Genomic DNA, 20,862 nt, shown 5'->3' on the forward strand with positions numbered 1-20,862 from the left:
ACTTACAACCTAATTTTAAGAATTACAATATAATAATTTTCAAAAGACATATATTTTCTCATTTTTATTCGTGCGTAATTCCCCACAAGTAAAAAATATACATATACAAGGTATATGTGCAATTTTCAAAACTAGAGAGTAATTTTGCCCAATTAAAACTGTATGCGAAAACAGCATAGAAATCTACATAACTATTAATCTTTAGCAATGAACATTATTCCAGAAACAACCTTCCAACTTCATACTAAAACGTCAAACATCACTTGGCATACATGGGCTACTCCCATGAACATTGGGATCTATGATGCCATATTGCATATATATGATAGGGTAATTTAGATCCTGTTCCCAAACATATCTAACACAACAAATACGAGGATTTCTGTAGTCAAATATTAAAATCAGTCTATATTTAGTTATGCTTCCTAGGATAAGATATTTCACAGTACGGTGGGTCCCAATTCATATATCTAATATGGGACGATAATGGTTTCTATAAGCTCTTGAAGGGGAGCCAGTTCCTTTTTGTCAATCAGCCCAAACTCCTGCACAAACAATAACACATTAATCTCAAATAAAATCTACAAAAAAATAAATAATAATAATAAACCCTTGGGGGAAAAAAGTTAAAGATGTACTCATAAAAACTCAGCAAACCAAAGAACTTATTTCAACACATAATAAACAAAAGTAAAAAATGAGAGACTTACACAGGTAAAGAGGATAAAATGCTTGAAGCATGTGTTTAGGTGGGCCTCTTCTTTGAGGCTCACTATTTTCTGAAAGTGAGAATGATATATGTGAGCATATACACGGAACAACCGCTTGAATATTGTCTTCACGACTTCCTTAAAGTTGGGAGGAAATGGTGAACCTACACGATTCCATAGATTATGGTACAAAAGTGAAAATAATTATGATTTATGATGAGAGAATCTAAAATTCTTTTAAGAAAAAAAAAATATAAAATCTTTACCAAGCTTCTGTGGGAATATGGATTCATCATCAAGCTGTGTTTCAATCCAGTCCATTAGATATTCAACATATTTTGGAGCAGAAACCTCGATAGGTTTCTTAATTTGTACACCATCTGCCCATCTATACTCATACCTAAAGTTTCATGTAATGGACAACATAAGAGCTAGAAATATATACAAATTTAGTACAGATGAGTTTAGAAAGAACCAGCGACTGGATTTGTCATTATCATAATGGAATGATCTTTATAAGAAAAACCCTTGTAAGTGGAGAAATTTGATGTACTTCCGGAAAGAACACTTCAAAGTCCACAACCCACTCATTAATAAATATTACCTAGATTCTAGAAAATGAACAACTGGCATGAAGAAAAGGCAAATTTTACATGAATGCATTAATAAATATTACCTAAAGTCCACAAACATAGAACCGAAAATAAAGAAATCAATGCAACATAATTGAAGAAAAGGCAACTTTAACATCTCTATGCATAATAAATATTTCTCTTTACCAAAAACAGTGTATTCATACATAGGGCATAAATTTTAAGCAGGCAAATAATAAAAAATATAACCAAGACATAATTGATTGCTGATAACTTTATGCACCTAGGTACCCATTTATGAACAAAATTACCAAAAGAATACAGCATGGAATAAATAGCAACCACCAAAACAGCAAGAAACTGAAGTTCAAATTCTTCTTCTTGTAGGGGATACTCGCGAGGAGTTAACAATTTATGACAATGCGCTCTAAGCTTCAACAACACAATCCACTGTTTTAAACTTATTTTTACAATCATTTAGTTACCTGTTACCTCAAGATATAGATATATCTGACTGAATGATTTTCTCATTCAACAACTAAGATAGTTGATAGAATATCATCTGACTGAATTTCTAAAAGCATACAAATGCTTTTCCCCTCATAAAGAAAGGTAAACAAGTAAATCAATCAGTTAATTATGCCTTACTTGGGTCCTGCAGACATTGTCCGACAATTCTCAGGAGTACAAAACTCTGTGAGGGTACCATAAAGCAGATTCACCTGGTTGAAGAAATCAACAGCTGAAATGCAGGCATGAAAAAAGTCAGATTACTGGATTTCAGAATTCTATTAATACATAATTGGGGAAACAGGAGAATGAAAGGCAAGAGAAAACTTCAACAAGAATACACTCGACAGTGCATAAGAGAGGATGATAGTTACTGTTGACAGCTAGCCACTCATTTAAATCCTCCCCAGGAGGTAGCTTTACTGCTTCTCTTAGATTTCCACTACCCAATGTGGCATCAATATGTTTTCTAAGCTGAGCTCCCTGCAGTAATAATAATAATGATAATAAAAAATACTAGTTAACAGCAGAATTTTGTTCATCCTCCAGCACAGCAGGGTCAATCTTGGAAACCCAAGACAGACTATCCTGATACTCTTTTTTCCCCGCACATTTATCACAAGTAGTTTGTAGAAGATTATTGTTAAAACTACAATGAAGAGAACTTTACAATCTTGTGCTCTGGAAGTTAGAATGATACAATACAATACGTTGACAAAATTATAAAAATTTAGGATACAGGTATTGAGATTTGGAAGATATTAAATTAAAACCCTAGATTATATTTATATACGCAAAAAAAAAATTACTGTATAACTCATAACATATCTAGCTTCTAACTGTGTTTTGTTTTCTTATCTTTTAATATTGTATTTTTAAGATCAATGAAACACGTTTTCATTACAGAGATTTTCCTTGTTGCTATTGAATAGACTTTTACGGGAAACAAGAATATTTTATTGCTTAGAGAGTTAGAGCAATCTAAAAAAATAAAAAACATTCTGATGCCTTTCGCGGATTCATATTTAAAGTAAGGCATTCCACCTCAATTCAAATTCATTGAATTGGCCCTCACCACTCCCCCCCTCTCCCCCTCCCCCTTCTTAATGATGAATCTTGCTTATAAAGTCAAGGCCCAGGGCTTTAAATGAAGAAAAAAAAAGATTAAAATACTCAAGAACAATTTAAACAAAGAAATTATATTAAATTGAATATTTGAAAAAAGATCACTGAAAAATAAAAGGAACCGACCTTACTACCAGAAGGAGTACTTTTTTTGGGGCGGAACGTTCTCTGATTTCTGTTGCAGAATAATTTGTCAGGTAGAATACCAACAAAATGACAGAAGAGAATCAATCTAAACTGAATTACTAAAAATATTCATAAACACCTTTTGCACATGTAACAAGCATACTGGTATCATGCAAAGTTGCACCCATACCAATGCTAATTATTTCTCTATTGTTGATAAGTATCTTCAATAAGAGTCTTTGTCTTAGGAAGCCTAATTAGTGATTTCTGGGGAGCCGAAGTCAAATAAACTTTAATGGCCTAATTATACAAAAATCTGCTTGAACTAGTTACCCAAATAATCAGCAAATGTTTAAATAAAGAGTGCATGCAAAGGTAACAGCCTACTTTTATACACACCCCTAGCCCCAACTAATCAACAATACAAGTCAGAACCAAATTACTAACAGCCTACTTTTAACTACTTTATCAGAATTCTGACTGCCTGTCTAAACTGGTTTGGACCTCCTACTGTACACTCTTAAGGCTTGTGACCCAAGTGAAGATGGTCTGTAACAACATATTTTAAAGAATATTAATGGAAACCTTTTTACCAAAAATAAAAAAAATGCTAACAAGGATAATCATTCTTGTAGTAACAATAGTAATTAGCTTTATGTTCCAGTCAGTTTCACATTTTATTTAAGATTGATATTTCTGAATATATCTCTCTCTCCCCATTCATCCTCTTTTCACATTTGAGCAAGTTTAGCCAGCTTAATCTAATATGTATTTGGAAAAAATAAGGCAAGAAAATATGTTTTATGCTGTTAGGAATTTATGATATTGTCAATGCATCCGTGTAAATGACCACTTCAACCTAAAATCTTAATGTACCAGGTGAGGGCCTTTTTAATGGTTTATATTATTCTCTAACAATCAGAGGCAGTTATTACTTCCCCAAGTTAGATTTTTCCTACGATTGGTCATGTCTTCTTCAAATCCAATCTTAATTCGAACCACAAAAATAGGAGATATGACGCAATAAACCATAAGACAAACACAATGATTAGTTCATTAATGTCATATAAAGATAAAAGGAGATCCTTTGTTTCCATTAGAAATCTAGTATACTGCCAATGCATTAGAGATAGTTATTACTATACCAAGTAAGATCCTTCTTACAATTGGCCATGTCTTCTTCAATCCAATTTTCATTCAAACCACAAAAATAGAAGAGGTGACACAATAAAATATATTTAAACACAATAATTAGTTAATCAATATCGTACAAAGATAAAAAAATAAATCATTTGTTACCATTAAGAACTTAGGACACTGTCAATGCATCAAAGGTAGGACAAAAATAGATGATGTGACACAAAAAACTATAATATAAATACAATAAATAGTTAATATATGACATTGGTTAACTAATTATTGTGCTTATCGAATAGTTTATTATGTCATGTCTCCTATTCTTGTAGTTTGAATTGACATTGGTTTCAAAGAAAACATGGCCAATTGTAAGAACTTGGGGCTAGTAATAACTACCTCTGACGTATTAACAATATCCTAAATTTCTAATGACAACAAAGGATTTATTTTTATCTTTCTATGACATTGATTAACTAATTAATGTGTTTTTGGTATAGTCGACTGCATCAAGTCTCCAATTTTTTGAGGTTTGAATTTAGATTGAATTTCAAGAAGACACGGTCAATCATAAGAAGAATCTATCTTAACTACCACTGATGCATTGATAGTATCATAAAAAGCTAATGGCAACAAAGGATTTTATTTGTTTGAAGTTCAGACAGGCACCAAGTAACAAACTTTTACCGTGCACTAAACCACCATCTTATGAGAATGCTACCTCACACAAGTCTACTAGTCAACACCCACAGGTCAGTTGTTCAGAAAAACCTTCAACTTGCTCTTAGTTATCAACACAAGCATGCACTCATGTCATGGAAAAAAATAAATATAAACAGATGAAACTTACAGAGAGGGGGAAAAAAACATGTATACTTGATTTACGCTAATTACTTAACAAATTCCACTCCAACCCAAGCCAATATTACATGCTCAATACAATTACTGTGGGCAATCAAAGAGCATATAATAGATCAATGAAAACATAATAGTATTTCCCACTAAATTTTCTTATATACTGGCATTCACTTTTCTAGAGGCAGAAAATACCTATGCAAATTAACAACAGATGGCAAGGCATGTCAAATTGAATGCAAAACATGATCAAGATTTTGAATTAAAATTGAAAAGTAAGCTACCCATTTAAACACGGAACATGATCAGTGATCAGATCATAGAATAAACTGTAACAATTATAATAACAAAAATCCATTAAATGCAAAAAAACCAAAGCAAGGAAAATTCAACATTTGAAACTAACAGAGTATGAATTGTAGTAAAAATCGAAACTTTTCCACAAACCTGCCTAAACCGAAGAGGCTCATGACTGGGGCGAGAGAGAGAGAGAGAGAGGAGCACGATCGTACTGTAAAGCCCTTTGTTCCTTGGTGTGTTTTGTTTTCCACTCAGGAAAGCTTCCAACTTTAGATTTCGAAGTTTTATTTTTTATTTAATTCCTTTCGAAATTACTGAATCACCCTTACGTCTAACTTTAATCTCTCCCCCCGTCCCTTCGTGCTGACTTGTGTGTGATGTCATTATCTGTTTTGGTAATTAAAATAGTAATTTAATTGGGAACTTATCGCGTTACGGTGGAAAAAATTTGTATTTAGAATTTTAGAATTTTGTTGACGTTTCATTAATAAATAAAAATAGTATTTTATTCTCGAGGAGTGGGCAGTGGTGACCAGCCAATCTCAACTTATCTATCTATCCCGGGGAAACCTCGGGGTGTTTCTTTGGAAATTTTTTTGGAATAATAGAGAAATGAGATAGATAGAGAAATAATTGGAAAGATAGATAAAGTGAGATAAATAGAGAAATGTAAAAAAAAAGTTGTTTGGTGGAAAAAAACTTTACTGAAAAAATTAGGTAACTTTATGAAATCAACAGTACATTAAAAGCCAGATAACCGGTTTTCCGAAAAATCCCACCTTCAAATTGGGTTTCTAAACAGTGCGATATCTATGTTTCTCATAAATCCAGACAAATTGGATAGATGAGTTTTTGGTGAAAAACGTTGAAACAAATATGGTATTTCTAAAAGCCATACTTGAGAAAGATAGATATCCGCTGAAAAGCTCCCAACCAAACACTACCTTATTATAAATGAATAATAAATTTGATAATAATTTATAAATATCTATAAAGAGAGATAAATACAAAGGCATGGGGAGCTTTCGCGAATTTTTATTTTATACTAACACTTTATTATTATTAAAGTTTCTTGTCCTCTCCAAAAATATATTAGAAAAGTTAATTTTAAATTCTCTTCTTATTTATTTAGCTTGTATTATCAATTGGGTTATTAATGCATGAAATTTTAATACCAATCATATCACACTTAGTACCCGTTTAGATCCTTTTATTTTTAATTTATTTTTTTATAATTAAAAATTAAGTAAAACAGTTTTTGAAAAAAGATCTTATAAAAAAAATTCTTTTTTTATAATAATAATAAAAAATTCTAGGAATAACTTTTTTTTAATTCTTATTAGCTTTTCTTCAATTGCATTTTTTTAATAGAAAAAATCATAGAAATAAAGAGAAATTTTTGTTTATATGAGAGAAATTTTTGTTTTAAATATGTGCTTTTAAACCAAAAATTTATGTAATTACTAAATAGCTTTTAACTTTTTTTTTAACTTAAACTTAAAAGCTTTCGAGTGCCTTTTTTTGCAAAGGAAATTCTAGAGCTCATTGGTTTAGTGGTTTAGTCTTCAACTATGTGCATTTATTGCAACAGTTCTCTCCCTTCTCGTGTAGTAAATCTTCATTACTCTCACAATAGATGCTTCTTCACTACAATTATAAATAACTGAGATTCATATGACGTTAACAATAAAAGAGTAAGGAGAATAAATATAATTGATTCAATTGAATAAATTTCTTTTCTTATAATTTTAATAGGTGATACATTGAATTTCTCATCTCGGCGATACTTGGTCATTGATTAGGAAAATAACATGAAACTAGCCTTGATTATTAATTAATATGATGTGAAACTAACTACACTGTAAGATAAAAGGGTTCTTTAAGTTGCTGTTTAAAAAATAAATAAATAAATAAATTGCAAGGTCTGCATTTGAAGATGACAAATCCATCACATTGAAATTGTCAAACATTAAAAATAAATAAAAGGTTAAAGATATTGTCATCTTGATATAAGATAGAAGTGGTCTTGATCGAGACAGATAAATGATCAGTGAAATTATTTGCCAACTTTATCAAGAAAAACAAAGGAAAAAATGTGTGTCATTTTAAATGACACATTTTACATTCTTTCACTGTCATAAAAATGTGAGATTTATATTTATTTTTTTAAATTTCACTCTTCCTCATCATTTATTTATTTCTCTCACTTAAAATGACATAACTTTGTATATACTAAAATGATAACATTTTCCCAAAAACAAAACATGAATTGGTATTTAATATATTTGTTATTTTTAAAGTGACGGACTAAAAAGTATCTTAAGAATACTTTAGTTAAATAATGTGGTGGAGTTAGATGTTTTTCAGGCTTAGCTGCATAGTTGGGATCTTCAGGTTTTCTTGCAGTCTCATGATGTGGTAGTATTATGCTGCGAGATTGTACTACTAGAAAAATTCATGTTTTTAACGAAATTTTTTCATTGCAAACGATGAAAATTCTATCAAAAATGTATTTTTTGATTGATTTTTCAACGAAATTTTTTCATCTAAGATGGATTTTTTTTCCGTTAAAATTTGCAATGGAAAAAATTTTCGTTGAAAAATTTGACAAACAAATAAAGCCATAACATAATATTTATTTAATGAATTCCGTCAAAAAATTTGAATGGAAAAATTTTCTATCGAAAAGTTATGATATTATTTGTAACGGAATTTAATTAGAATTCCATTGAAAATTTTGACAAAAAATAATTCTGTCAAAAAATTATTCACAATTTGCAACGGAATTATTCTAGAATTCCATAAAAAAAAATGCAACAATAAATATTTCCGTCGAAAAGTTGTGTCTCAATTTGCAACGAAATTATTATAGAATTCCATAAAAAATTGAAACGGAACATATTTTCGTTGAAAAGTTGAGTCTCAGTTCGCAACGGAATTTTTCCTGAATTCCGTCAAAATATGCAACGAAAAATATTTCCGTTGAAAAGTTGCATCTCAATTTGCAACAAAATTTTTCCTGAATTCCGTCGACAGTAATATTATTAATTTTTTAAAAAGCATATATATCATATGAATTTTAATTCAACAAATACATAATAGTGTACCTGATAAACATTTGGTAATTTTATACAAATAATACACATCCAAACTATCATCAATGACCAAAAATACCATACATAATGAAAAGTATGAACATGTGACAATTTTATACAGATAATACACATCCAAACTAACACCAATTACCCAAAACACTATACATAATGAAAAGTACGAAATGTATACAAGTCGATATCACACATACAAATGAAGAACAATGTTAAATGGGCCAAGTGTGAAAAGAGACATCAATCCTCCCCATTATCACTCAGGCCACCACGATCATCACCAAGTTTTTCATCTTCGTTGTTATGGTCTTGGGTTGATGGCAATGTATCGTCGTTGTCCACCTAATATTGAGTGTCTAAGCAGCTAGGACTATAAATGCTCGTTGGAATCTTGCATGTGATATCACGCATTTCTTGCATTTTCATATGTAATGCTTCTATTGTGCTCTCGGACTGTGCAAGTTGATCCTTAATAGATGTATTTTCATTAGATAGTTGTGTAACTAACGTATCGTATGTTTATCCTATGAAGTTTTTGACTGAAGCAAAATTCTATTGAAAATTTTGAGGGAATTTTGTTTTCTGCCCAAAATGTTTTGACAGAAAAAAATACCGTTGATATTTAAGATGAAAATGGTTTATGTCGAATATAGTGACAAAAATTTTAAACGAAATTTAATTTATGTCAAAAATTCCAACGGTATTTTTTTCTGTCGAAAGTTTCTATCACTGATTACTACTGAATCTTTTTTCGTTTCTTTTTCCAACGAAAATGTTTTTCGTTGCTATTTTCAATGGAATTCAAATTTCGTCGATAATGGAGCCTTTTCTAGTAGTGTTGAATGAGGGTCTATTTGCCCATATTATGTTATATATAGTTAGATTAGTGAATATTTATATTTTTTTTAAATACTCAATTAATAAATTAAAATTTTTAAAATATTTTATAAAATGTACGGTATTTATTAAATTTATTTTTTGTTCAATATTCCTTATTTATAAATTCTTAGCAAGTTCTTGAATAATTCTTATTAATATTCTTCTTTTTAAAACTATTATTATCAATATAAAGTAAATAGTATTATTCAAGATGGTGAAAATGAATTAGAATATGGGTTTAATGTTTTTCATGTTATAGAAGATAAATTTATTTTTTACACACATAAAAGTGTGTGAGGCCCATATATTTTTTCTCTTTATTCTCTTCACATGGGCCCCACGTACTTTTATGTACATGTAAGATATAAAATTACCTTCTCCAACATGAAAAACACTAAACCCTTATAATCTATTTTAACAAAATATTCAAACAAGTGAAACATTTGTGTAGATAAAGGCATGCTTTAATATATAGAAGGAAAAGGTTCAAAAAAATTTCTATGGATTGTTTAAATGACATTTTTTTTAATCACTTATACACTTATGTTTTTTCATCTAAATTCATCTTTAATATTGTGAGAAACTTAATTAATCTGCTTATTTTATCTTTTCTAAAAAAAGACTGATGAAAAAATAAAAAAATAAGACCAAATATATTTGAAACTTATAATATTTACGGAAAAGACTAAAAGCTAAAAAAATGAAAATAGAAGAAAAAAAATCAAACATGTCTAAATCAAGAAGAAGAAAATTGATTAAGTCTCATGTTGTTACTCGTATACGGACATGGATGGACAGAGATTGGTCAATGAAGGTAAAACACACATATAGGGAAGAGAATTGTTGTGCGGATTGACTCTTAAATCTTCCTTTTGGTGGATCCGGCACAATAAGACTTTTGCTTTTTCCTGACCCATCCGCCTAGTATTTACTTATTGTATTTAGCTGATTTAGGTGATTTTGATAGAACTCGTTGTATTTTTTCTTCTTAGCCTGCATAGGGTTTGACCCCATCCAGGTTACAAAAAGTATAATAAAAATTGATTGAGAACAAAAAGAAATAGAAGAAAAATCCACTTAAATATGTTGGAAACTTACAATAAAAGAGGGGGAAGGATATTGCGACAACCAAGTTGTGTTACTACCAATCAATCTTACCGTTATATCGATTATATTGATCCAACGGTTATATTTATTTCCATCTATGTATGGTCATGATTTCCTAAATTTAAAGTGAAAGAATTAAATATGAGAAATCATAACCATACAAAGGTGAAAATAAATATAAAGTATTTAATTTAGGGAATCATGACCATACAAAGATGAAAATAAATATAACTGTTGGATTAATATAATCGATACGGTGAGATTGATTGGTAGTCACTTGGTAGTAGCACAATTTGGTTGTCACAATATCCTTCCCCTTATATATATATATATATATATATATATATATATAATTAGAATAATAAATAAAAATTTATAATTATTATGATAATTAAGATATTGAATGAATATTTTTTTTTGAATAATCAAAATATCTAAAATAGAATATAAATATGATTATTTATAATATTTCATTATGTTATGAATACTTATATTAATAATAATATTACGATTTTGATTATTTTATGCTATCTATAAATTTTTAAGAAATACACAAGAAGTGTCATGCAATATTTATATTCATAAAACTCATAAAAATATAGGATTTTCAACTTCTCCTTCTACATGAAAAGTTTAGAACTTCCAGCTAATAGGAAAAAAAAGGAGGAGCCCACCTTATAAAAAAAAATGTCTCAAAAATCGAAATGAGAGTGACAACACTGTTTTTCCCAAAGTATAATATCCTTCAACACCATAACGGAAATACTTGGCTTATTTATCTGATTAATAAACATTGGACTCGTTAAACAATAACCGTAATTGTAACGGTCTTAGGGAATAGAGCTTTTTTGTCCGATAAGTCCTTACCTGCAATGTAAGTTTGTTGCAAATTTTGGGTACATTAAAACCCTGTTTGGATTTTTTTTTAATTAAAAAACTATTTTTAAGCCAAAACTAAAACAAAATAGCTTAAAAAAAGTTAATAAGAGCTTCAAAAAACGGGATTTAATTTTTTACTTTTTCCCTTTATTATACAAAAACTATTTTGATTATAAGAGCTTTTGTAAAAAACTATTTACCCTAACTTCTAGCGTATGCTTTAGAATCAATGTATACCACACTAAAATACTTGATTTGTTTATTTTGTTAGTAAACTTTGGACTCTAACCTTGACTATGAATATGACTATTCTAGATTAGAGAAATTTTTTGTCGGATAAATCTTCATTTCTTTGTTTCATTTGATACCTTTTATTTCTTTATATAAACATGTTATTGGGGCAGAGTGGGTTGGAGTTGGAGGTGACTAGAATGACTCGAGATTTTGAATACATTTTCAAAAGAATGATAAAACAAATTAATTCATTTTGAGATAAATTGAGGCGGACATTGTGAGACTTTGCCCGCTTTTCCACCTTTATTTTTCAATTGCATTTATTTGATTTCTTTTGGATGCGACTATTAGCTTTTCGATTACGTGTAATCGTGTAAACAAAGGGTGTTAAACGATCCAGGGGCCTTTGACTCGGCTCGTGAAAGCCTGAGCTTACATGTCTAAAATTAATTGTTGGACCCAGGCTTGAACTTGTATAAAAGCTCGTTTAATAAAAAGGTCTCAGACTCCAATTCAAAAGCTCGGCCTTAGAGTCTCTCAGGCTTGCCTAATATATTATTTTTTTTATTTTTTATACTACTTGTAATAGCTCTCTCTTCTCAATTCATTTCATCATATTTTATTAATTAAACAGACTTTTTAAATGATTTTGTTTTATATTATGCTATTTGGATATGAGATAGGTTATTTTGCCTACTTCTATTTTACCTACCTTTGCCTACCCCTTTCATTACCGTTCGATTACAATCTAATCCAATGGTTCATATTTGCAAAATAAAATAAACCATTTTTCCCGATTCTTTCTCCTCGTTTTCTCTCACACCATTTCTCTCTCCTCCTCTTACTCTCTTCCTCTATGCTATACCTAATTTTTTCCCCGGTGTTATAGATGCTTCGAAACCAATTAGCGTTCATATTGAATTGAATAGCAAGAATTCCACTATGGATTCTCCAACACTTGCCGGTCAAGTCCAACATATCGATATAGGGGGAATTAAAAAGAAATAAAGATATAAAATTTAGATCAACGAACCCAAACTTGATATTTCATGGTGGATTTCATTATCAGGGATATTTGATATTTGATGGTGTTCTGTAGCTACTTACGATTTGAATCTTTATTTTATTGCTTCAAGTTTTGTGTAATAACAGTTATAACTTAGCAATCAACTTGTCGACTCAGTCTTCCTTAAGGCAATAAAACTCAGCGACCCAATTCGTCTCCAATCCTTTAATTTTATGAGGCATACAGGGAAAACCAAAAAGGATATCAAAACTAAATGATTCATAGCTACATTTGCTCGTTCACCTGGGCGGCAGACATCAGCGATACGGGAAAAAAAAATAGGTATAGCTTAGAGGAAGAGAAAAGGGGAGGAGAGAGAAAGAGTGTGGGAGAAAGTGAGAAAAAAGAAAGGGAAAAATAGTTTATTTTATTTCGCAAATATGAACCATTGGATAAATTGTAATCGAACGGTAAAGAAAGGGGTAGGCAAAAGTAGGCAAAATAACCTATCCCATTTGGATATACATTAAATTTATGAATATTTATGGAATTACTAGTGCTGTTGATTGTATATTTTGTTTGGATAAATTTTTATTGTCTTATTTTTTTTAAATAGGCTAACATGCTAAACAAGACTTTTATTTCTTGTAAATGAATCAGGCCACAGGCTGATATTATATTCGTAACAAGTAACATACTACAAACAGTCTGACACATTTAAACACAGGTTCGACCCGTTAAAATCAAAACTCGGCTCATAACACCCCTAGGTGTAAACTACCGGTCTATCACACGTTAATATTAATTTTCTAACTATATCACCTATGCCAGAAAGATAAGTTGAGTCAACTCGTGATGACTGATGAGGTATCTTGATATATAAATGTATAACTTTTCAAGAATAACAATATTTTAATTTAATATATATTGTCAATTATTTTTTAAACACAATGTCTATAAAAATATAGATTTTACAAAATTATAAATTTAAGTTTAACTTACTTAACTTAAAATTTTTAATTAATAAAAACTCAATATTATTGTATTATACTTTAACAATTCAAGAGTCAGAAGTGAATAAAGTTTAAGCAAAATAATAATAAGAAGGGCTTTATTATATCACCTTATATGAGACCATAGATATAATCACATGGGTGAAGTCAGTGGCAGATCCAGAAAATATTATTTTTGTCCATATATTCAGTGGCAGGGGTTTGGGGGCATTGGCTCCGAATTTTTTTTTAAAGAAAATTTTAAATGCATTAAAAAATATACAAATAAAAAAAAACTTAAACTTAACATAAAAAATTATTCCCAACACTTTTTATTTTTAATCAAACTGATTTGTTGTATGACATCATAAAATATATGGCATCCCATATCCCATTCCATCTTACCGTATTCCATTCATTTCCATTGCATCCCTCATTACATGTCAAAGTAAAGTCTAATCTAACTAACATCATACTTCACTACTATATTTAAAAAAAATAAAAAAAATTCAAGGGATTTATGTCCGCACTTGTGGACAGAAACGTCCAAATAGCTTCGCCATTGAGTGAAGCCCACTCACATAAGAAAAAAGAACAACATAAAAATGGATGAGTTTATAAGAAAGAAAATTATTCTCGAGAATAAGTTTTCCCTGATAATAATGTGTTGAATCGAGTTTGATTTAAGGGTTTTATGTTTATTATTTTACATAACATAACTTCACTTTCCTACATACACATTAAAGAGGTGGGGTCCACATGTTTTTCTTTCTCTTTTATTATTTCACTTTTCTCTCTCTATTATTGTGTGTGTTTGAAAACCCACTTATATCATGTCACATAACATTAATAAAACCCTTGATTTAAACATAGGCCCTCGTTACATGTTACCGATAGCAGTGCACTCGTTGTGCGACAAATGAAACAATTATATACGTATCATACCGATACTTAGAGCAACGGTATATTTTTAAAAGATTAATATTTTTCATATTATAAGAATTAATTTTATCTATTATACATACATACAAGTATGTGATGTCCATGTGAAATCATGTGAAAAAAAAGAGAGAAAAAAATAAGTCTCGTATATTTTTATGCAGGTGTAGGAGATAAAATTATTTAATGTAATATAAGAAAAACTAAACACTTTTTTTGAAGGAAAAATAATTTGTCCTTTTAAAGGACGTAACCCTTTATAACTATGTATATCGAAAAGTACATATTTATAATATTAAAATTATATATTTTTTCTCTTGAGAAATTGTCGGTTGACGTAAAAATAAAAAATTTAATATTATAAATATATATTCCTCATAATATATAATTATAAAAAGGTGAAAGTAGATAACTTTGGTTGTTTAAAAACAAAACATCTTCCTTTCTCAAATCTACTTCCCGCGAACAATTTGTTCATTGACGGGAGAATTATTTTTATAAAAAATAAATAAATCAAAGAGAGATGATCTCTAGTTATAATATGACCATAGAAAATCCGAATTCAGGCTTAAATGTAGCTGTTGGAAATAAATGGAAAACTACTGTCAGATCATTCAGGATAGCATTATCATATTTTTATTTTTTATTTTCTCTTTTTAAGTTCAAATTTTAAAATTTTAAATTAGTGTCATATTTGGTTAATTATTTCTTCTTTTTATTTTGTTATGTTAGCACAAGTCGCTTATGAGTATTATAATTTCAGTTAAACTATAACATATATATGAATTATTTTTCTTACAAGATTGAAATTCTTAATTTTGAAGTCTTTATGCTTGATTAACATGTTTTCTTATGCTCGCAGCTATTGGTTTCCTCACTTTGATAATTTATAAATATGATTATTTAATTTCATTGTAACTCAAACTTATCAAGATATTAATTTTTTTTATTAAATTCAAGTTGTTAATTTTCTTTTTTCTTTTTGGGTACATAATAAGGACAAAAGACCGCAAAACAATCCAGTTGTTAATTTTGTTAACATTATCTCTAATTAATTTTTAAAACTGATGCATTTCAATTTTTTATTTGCAGACTAGTGCTTTTATGTATAAAAATATCGATGGTGTGTGGTTAGTTCGTTATCACTGTTTCCATTGTAAGAACAAGTAATGTCATGGTGACTTGTACGATGTTAAAGAACAAATCCAAATAAGAACATTATTTTTTTTATAAGTTATATGATAACCAATTTTTTTTTTTTAATGTCATGGTGACTTGTTGTCTGTTACTAGTGACAGAGTCACAACTCACAAGGGGTCGACGGAGGCCACGGTTTCTCAAGGCTAAAAGTATTTCTTCAACATTTTTATAAATTTCAATTTAACATACATGAGAAATTCTTATAAAATTTAATTTTAACTTCCGCGCTAAAATAAAATCAATATTAAACTCTTTCAACCTAAAACTTTTGACCTGCACGTGACTACAAGTATTAGGTAAATTTATATTTTTTTATTGAAATTTAATGAATAAACTCAGTGTTCGTTTTTTCTACGGTTAATGTAGATAACTTATCTATATTGAATCTAAAATGATATCATTTAAGGCAGAAATCAAAGTATTTTTATAATTATAATTTATTTCAGGATTATAATAGTTTTTTCATTATAATTTTTTAATTTTTCAACCAAAAATAACATCATTTTTGGAACGAATGTAGATAACTTATCTATATTCACTTTAGAAACATTAAATCCATAAACTTAAAGGGTTCGCTTTTTCTGTAGTTACTGCAGATAAGTTATTTGCAGTAAACCTAATACGACATCATTTTGGGACAAAAATCATAGTGTTTTTATAATTTTAATTTATTTCAGAGTTATTATAATCTTTATAATTATAATTGTTTAGTTTTTCAATCCCAAAACGACGTCGTTTTGAAAGTAAATGCAAATAACTTATTTGCAGTAACTGCAGAAATATTATTATGAAACTTAAAACAAATTATTCTTATAATCAGAAAATAAAGATATATTCAACCTGTTTTAATTAAAATTAAATTAAAGTATTAGTTTTATAAAATTTAAAGATAAAATAATATTTATTTATATATTTTAGATTCAAGTTTATTTTAATTTTAACTGAATTTTCTTAAAAATTTCATGACAAGCTCTAATATGGTAATGATGTAGCATGACGTTTAATGGTACCGAAAAATTAGATTTATCTTCTCATAAAATTGAATTTCGGAATACAATATCTATATATATTTTATAAACGAAGAGCGGATTATCTAAATTAATCTGATCTTATCATTGCACATTGAAGTAGATCTACTAAAACAAGTGAAAATGACCAGTTCAGCACAACCATACAAGAGTAATGATTTTATTAATAGACATTTATATACAAATCATTTAATATTTAATTATAATTAATTTTATTGTATTTTATTACACACACACGTAAGCAATGTGAAATATAGAAGATGGAGGCAGCTGGCAATTTTGGTAAAAGAATTCAAAAAACGAGAGTCAATTACGACCAGCTACCAAGTAAAAAGGAAAAAGACAAAAGGGGTCCTCATCCAAACAAAACCCTCATGCTTCTTGTTTTACTGTTCTATCTACCAACATCAGATTATTAAAACTAAATAAATAAATAAATAAATAATAATAATATAGAACCTCCTCACTCCTCAGTCCTCAGCACTTGTTTTTGTTAATCCCTTAACCTATTACCATTGCCAATGATGGCTGACCTGGTTTTCTCCGAGGTAACCTAACCTCTTCTTATTCTTCTCTATCTATGCTTCTCTCTCTAATGCAATTTTCTCTCTCTCCTACTCCCAGATTCAACCCCTTTTCTTTTTCTTCTGAATAACATAGCCCATAAACTCACCAAACCAAAACAACATGAGCGTTCCTCCGCCGCCGGTGATGTGGACGGCGACTCAGCCGCCGTTCACGATGGCGCAGTGGCAGGAGCTGGAGCACCAAGCTCTCATCTTCAAGTACCTCAAGGCTGGTTTGTCGGTTCCCCCAGACCTCCTCGTACCCATTCGGAAAAGCCTACAATTGATGTCTCACCACCACCACCACCACCACCCATCTTGTAAGCTACCCCAACTTCAACCCTTCTCTATATTTATCTCTATTGTTCTTTTGCAAGTTAAAGTTGATTCCTTTTTGGTGTTTGCAGTGGGTTATTATGGGAAGAAGATAGACCCAGAACCTGGTAGGTGCAGAAGAACCGATGGGAAGAAGTGGAGGTGCTCAAGGGATGCTCACCCTGACTCCAAGTATTGTGACCGCCACATGATACGACGTCGTTACCGTTCAAGAAAGCCTGTGGAATCTCAACCTCAACCTTCTCCTTCTTCTTCTTCATCTTCTCCCCTTGATGCCACAACTGGAAGCACAACTACTGCCTCTGCTTCTGCAACTGGAACCTTCCACACTCTCCCCTTGCACACCGATGGTACTCGTGAAGGTTTCACTTTCACACTTGGGAATACCACCAACACACTACCCCACCTTCACATGAACACACTGCCTCTTTCCGGTGAGGGTAGCAAGAAAGCTTACAGGTATGTTTTTCATCCATATGATTCATTTTTTTTCTATAAATTGATTCATTGAACCATTTCTGGGATTGTCCTGAATTGGTAACACTTTTTATTTTTTAGCTACTTGTATGTCATGTGTGAATGGAGCATATCTTAAGGCGTTTGACTTTTGAGGTTGCGGCAATGGTTGCCATATTCCCCCCCCCTTTCTCCTGCAACAGATAGTATATTATTATGTTGTTAAGCAAATATGGTAGCTGTGATGCTAAGTTACCTAACATGTGGATTCTTATATTGTGTGGCATGAGAGTAAGATGGAAGTAATCTGGCCATAGTTTTCGAGTTAGACTTGTATTTTATTCCACTTGATTTGTGTGTATTTGAAAGAATGCAGTACTGATGAGCCATGATCTTCACAAATTCAACCTAGCACTGTGTCAAATTTTCAGCGCGTTCAAAGCTTTAAATTTTATTTTTTTTCAACATTGCCCCCTAATAACGGCAAACAACTTCACCATGCTTCGTTAATAGTGTTTTATTTTTTATTTTCTTGTAACCTGAATTGTCCCCTTGTTGTTCATTTGAGATCATGACTTGGTACTCCAGGTTTACTTACTAAAATATTTTGTATAAATGCTTTTCACAAATATTTAAAACATTGTAAGAAGCATAGGGCGTGGAGCTACCTTGTCAGAGGGTGATGAAGTATCAGGGTATGATTTGATGAAATTAGAAATCAAGGAACTCACCATGGACTGCGTATTAGCAAACTGAAGTAATAGTAGGAGCACTAATGTTAATGTTTGATACAGTTAAAGCAAATAAGGAGAGGTAATTTCATGTTGGTCAATCATGCATCGAACTAGTTATGGATAGTTAATGATCATCCAGAAATTGTGGTTCATTGATTTGAGATCATGAGTCGTGACATAGGATAGGTTGTTGAAGGAAGTTGTGAATATATGTTCTTTTTCTTTCTAGTTGTCTGGTAATATGATTTTTCAATTTTGGGACATTGGTTAGCTGTCATGAAATCTTTCATTTTCCTTCGATATCTCTCTTCAGTTCTTCTTCTCATTATTGTTTTTCTTTCTTATTACTTTGAGATGGAACAGACTGAACAATTCTTATGTAGCCTTGCCATAATTGCTTTTTTCTTTTTTAGTGTGTCAACGTTGAAAGTGACACTTTTTTTTAAGTTAAAAAAAAAATAGGTGTAGCAAACATGTGAGGGAACATAATGGCGAGAGTTGGATTTTGGTAATTTAACGTATGTGATTTTACTCTTTATAAGGAACTTGTGGGATTTGAGGTATGGAAGATATTAATTTACTTTTATAAAAATGGAATAAGGGAGCATCTGACTTACCTTATGCAGAGTGTAGCAACATTTTCTTCTGGACGGAGCCTTAGTGATTCACTTCAATTAGAGATTCCTGGCCTCAGTGACCCCAGCCTCTAACTAAACATTTGGATCCATTTGTAGCCTTTCATAATTTTTTCTTCTATACTTTTCTAAATTGTTGGGAATTTCCTATTATGCATATTTGAAATAAATGGAGCATCATGATGTTCACTAAACACTCCATAGGTTTGGACTGGACTCCGAAGCAGATGAGCAAAACGCCTTACAGAAAGATCTGGGAAGTGTGAGATATCAAGGTTATGACTTTACCTCAGATAGCATGTGGTCTCATTTGTCTCAGGTTCCGTCAAACACTGTTTCAGAATCAAGGAGTGCTTCTACCATGGTTGGCAACTGCTTCCAACAGCGAACAATGCGAGATGCTGAGCTGTTGAACCTCGACGCTGCAAGGTCCAAGGAGCTTGTCTTCAGTGGTCAGTTAAGTTCAGCAGGGGGTTTGAAACAGGAATATCAGTCTCCTCAGTCTCTCTTCAGTGACTGGCACTGGAAGAAGGATTTAGGTTCATCTGCCATTGAGTATAGGCCCAACAAGGATTTTAACTGCAACCCAGATGTCAATGTTGATTCCAATGGTTCTTTATAATGCTTGCAAGGAGTGTTTTTGTTATATGAAATGTCAGCATCCACCCGAAGCAAGCATTTAGAATCACCTCATGGTCCCCCACCCTTTGTTTCTCCTTCAGACTATGAAAATATAAGTCCTCAGGCAGTGATACAGTTTTCACCCATAGCATCCAGATACCTGAGGGAATCATGGTTTAATTTCTAAGCTTCAAATGTGTTGTTCTCTTATATACTTAAGGAGTTAGCTTTCCTTACAAGGAAACCTGTAATATTTAACTGTGATTTCGTTTTTCCTTTATTGTACTGAAATGATATTTAGTTTGACTCTTGTCTTCCTATGATTGGGTCCCATGAATGTTAGACACATGTATGGTTAATTATTGCATGGATGGTTGAATGAATGACTTTAACATTCTTTAACATAGCATTTGGGACTTGGGATCAACCATAACGTAATGTACATGTTGTGGTGCTTTGTAGTGAGGTGGTAGTAACTGAAATGACACAGCTTGATTGTATCAGGTTAGATGTAAGACTGAATCCCGGGTCTTGGAACTAATGACCGAAGTGTGGAACAGAGGGGCAAATGGTGTTTTTCATTGGAATTTAGATGCACAACGTGGCAGTGAAGTGGTGCTATCATGGCTCCTGTGTGCAGGGGCTATAAATGAGAAGTGCACAGTAGTTGTTGGCTTATTAATGTCTCAATTCGTAGTAGCATTTCGAGGTAGAAAGGCGGTGTTAGTGTTCGTAATGAGTTTTTCTACCGACTTTATTTTTTATTTCCTTATAAAATTCTTACACTATT

The 20,862-nt window shown here is 30.9% G+C and overlaps 2 protein-coding genes across 2 annotated transcripts; one reads left to right on the plus strand and one right to left on the minus strand.

The window, feature by feature from the left end:
• Positions 1-214: 214 nt before the first annotated feature.
• On the minus strand, positions 215-5,635 carry LOC133289185 (MOB kinase activator-like 1B). The gene is made up of 7 exons (XM_061487062.1): positions 5,501-5,635; positions 3,065-3,113; positions 2,188-2,296; positions 1,952-2,045; positions 977-1,110; positions 711-874; positions 215-545 (listed from the first exon to the last, which is right to left on the minus strand). Exons 1-7 carry the CDS (start codon positions 5,521-5,523, stop codon positions 471-473), a joined length of 648 nt encoding a protein of 215 aa, XP_061343046.1. The 5' UTR covers positions 5,524-5,635; the 3' UTR covers positions 215-470.
• Positions 5,636-17,216: 11,581 nt separating this feature from the next.
• Positions 17,217-20,400, plus strand: LOC133289207 (growth-regulating factor 5-like). The gene is made up of 3 exons (XM_061487098.1): positions 17,217-17,610; positions 17,698-18,085; positions 19,656-20,400. Exons 1-3 carry the CDS (start codon positions 17,412-17,414, stop codon positions 20,071-20,073), a joined length of 1,005 nt encoding a protein of 334 aa, XP_061343082.1. The 5' UTR covers positions 17,217-17,411; the 3' UTR covers positions 20,074-20,400.
• The last annotated feature ends 462 nt before the right edge of the window (positions 20,401-20,862 follow it).

Source organism: Gastrolobium bilobum, unplaced genomic scaffold (genome assembly GCF_033153095.1).
Source record: "Gastrolobium bilobum isolate Gb01-03AN ecotype WA unplaced genomic scaffold, APGP_CSIRO_Gbil_v1 utg10696, whole genome shotgun sequence".
NCBI classification, from domain to species: Eukaryota; Viridiplantae; Streptophyta; class Magnoliopsida; order Fabales; family Fabaceae; genus Gastrolobium; species Gastrolobium bilobum.

Excerpts from the sequence above, each read along its gene's own strand:
- LOC133289185 (XM_061487062.1), bottom strand. The coding sequence starts at position 5,523 with ATGAGCCTCTTCGGTTTAGGCAG. Across the intron at positions 2,297-3,064 it reads GTACTCCTTCTGGTAGTAAG|GGAGCTCAGCTTAGAAAACA; the intron begins GTCGGTTCCTTT and ends TTATTACTGCAG. Across the intron at positions 875-976 it reads CATATTCCCACAGAAGCTTG|GTTCACCATTTCCTCCCAAC; the intron begins GTAAAGATTTTA and ends GGAATCGTGTAG.
- LOC133289207 (XM_061487098.1), top strand. The coding sequence starts at position 17,412 with ATGAGCGTTCCTCCGCCGCCGGTGATGTGGACGGCGACTCAGCCGCCG. Across the intron at positions 17,611-17,697 it reads CCACCACCACCACCCATCTT|TGGGTTATTATGGGAAGAAG; the intron begins GTAAGCTACCCC and ends TGGTGTTTGCAG. Across the intron at positions 18,086-19,655 it reads GGTAGCAAGAAAGCTTACAG|GTTTGGACTGGACTCCGAAG; the intron begins GTATGTTTTTCA and ends AACACTCCATAG.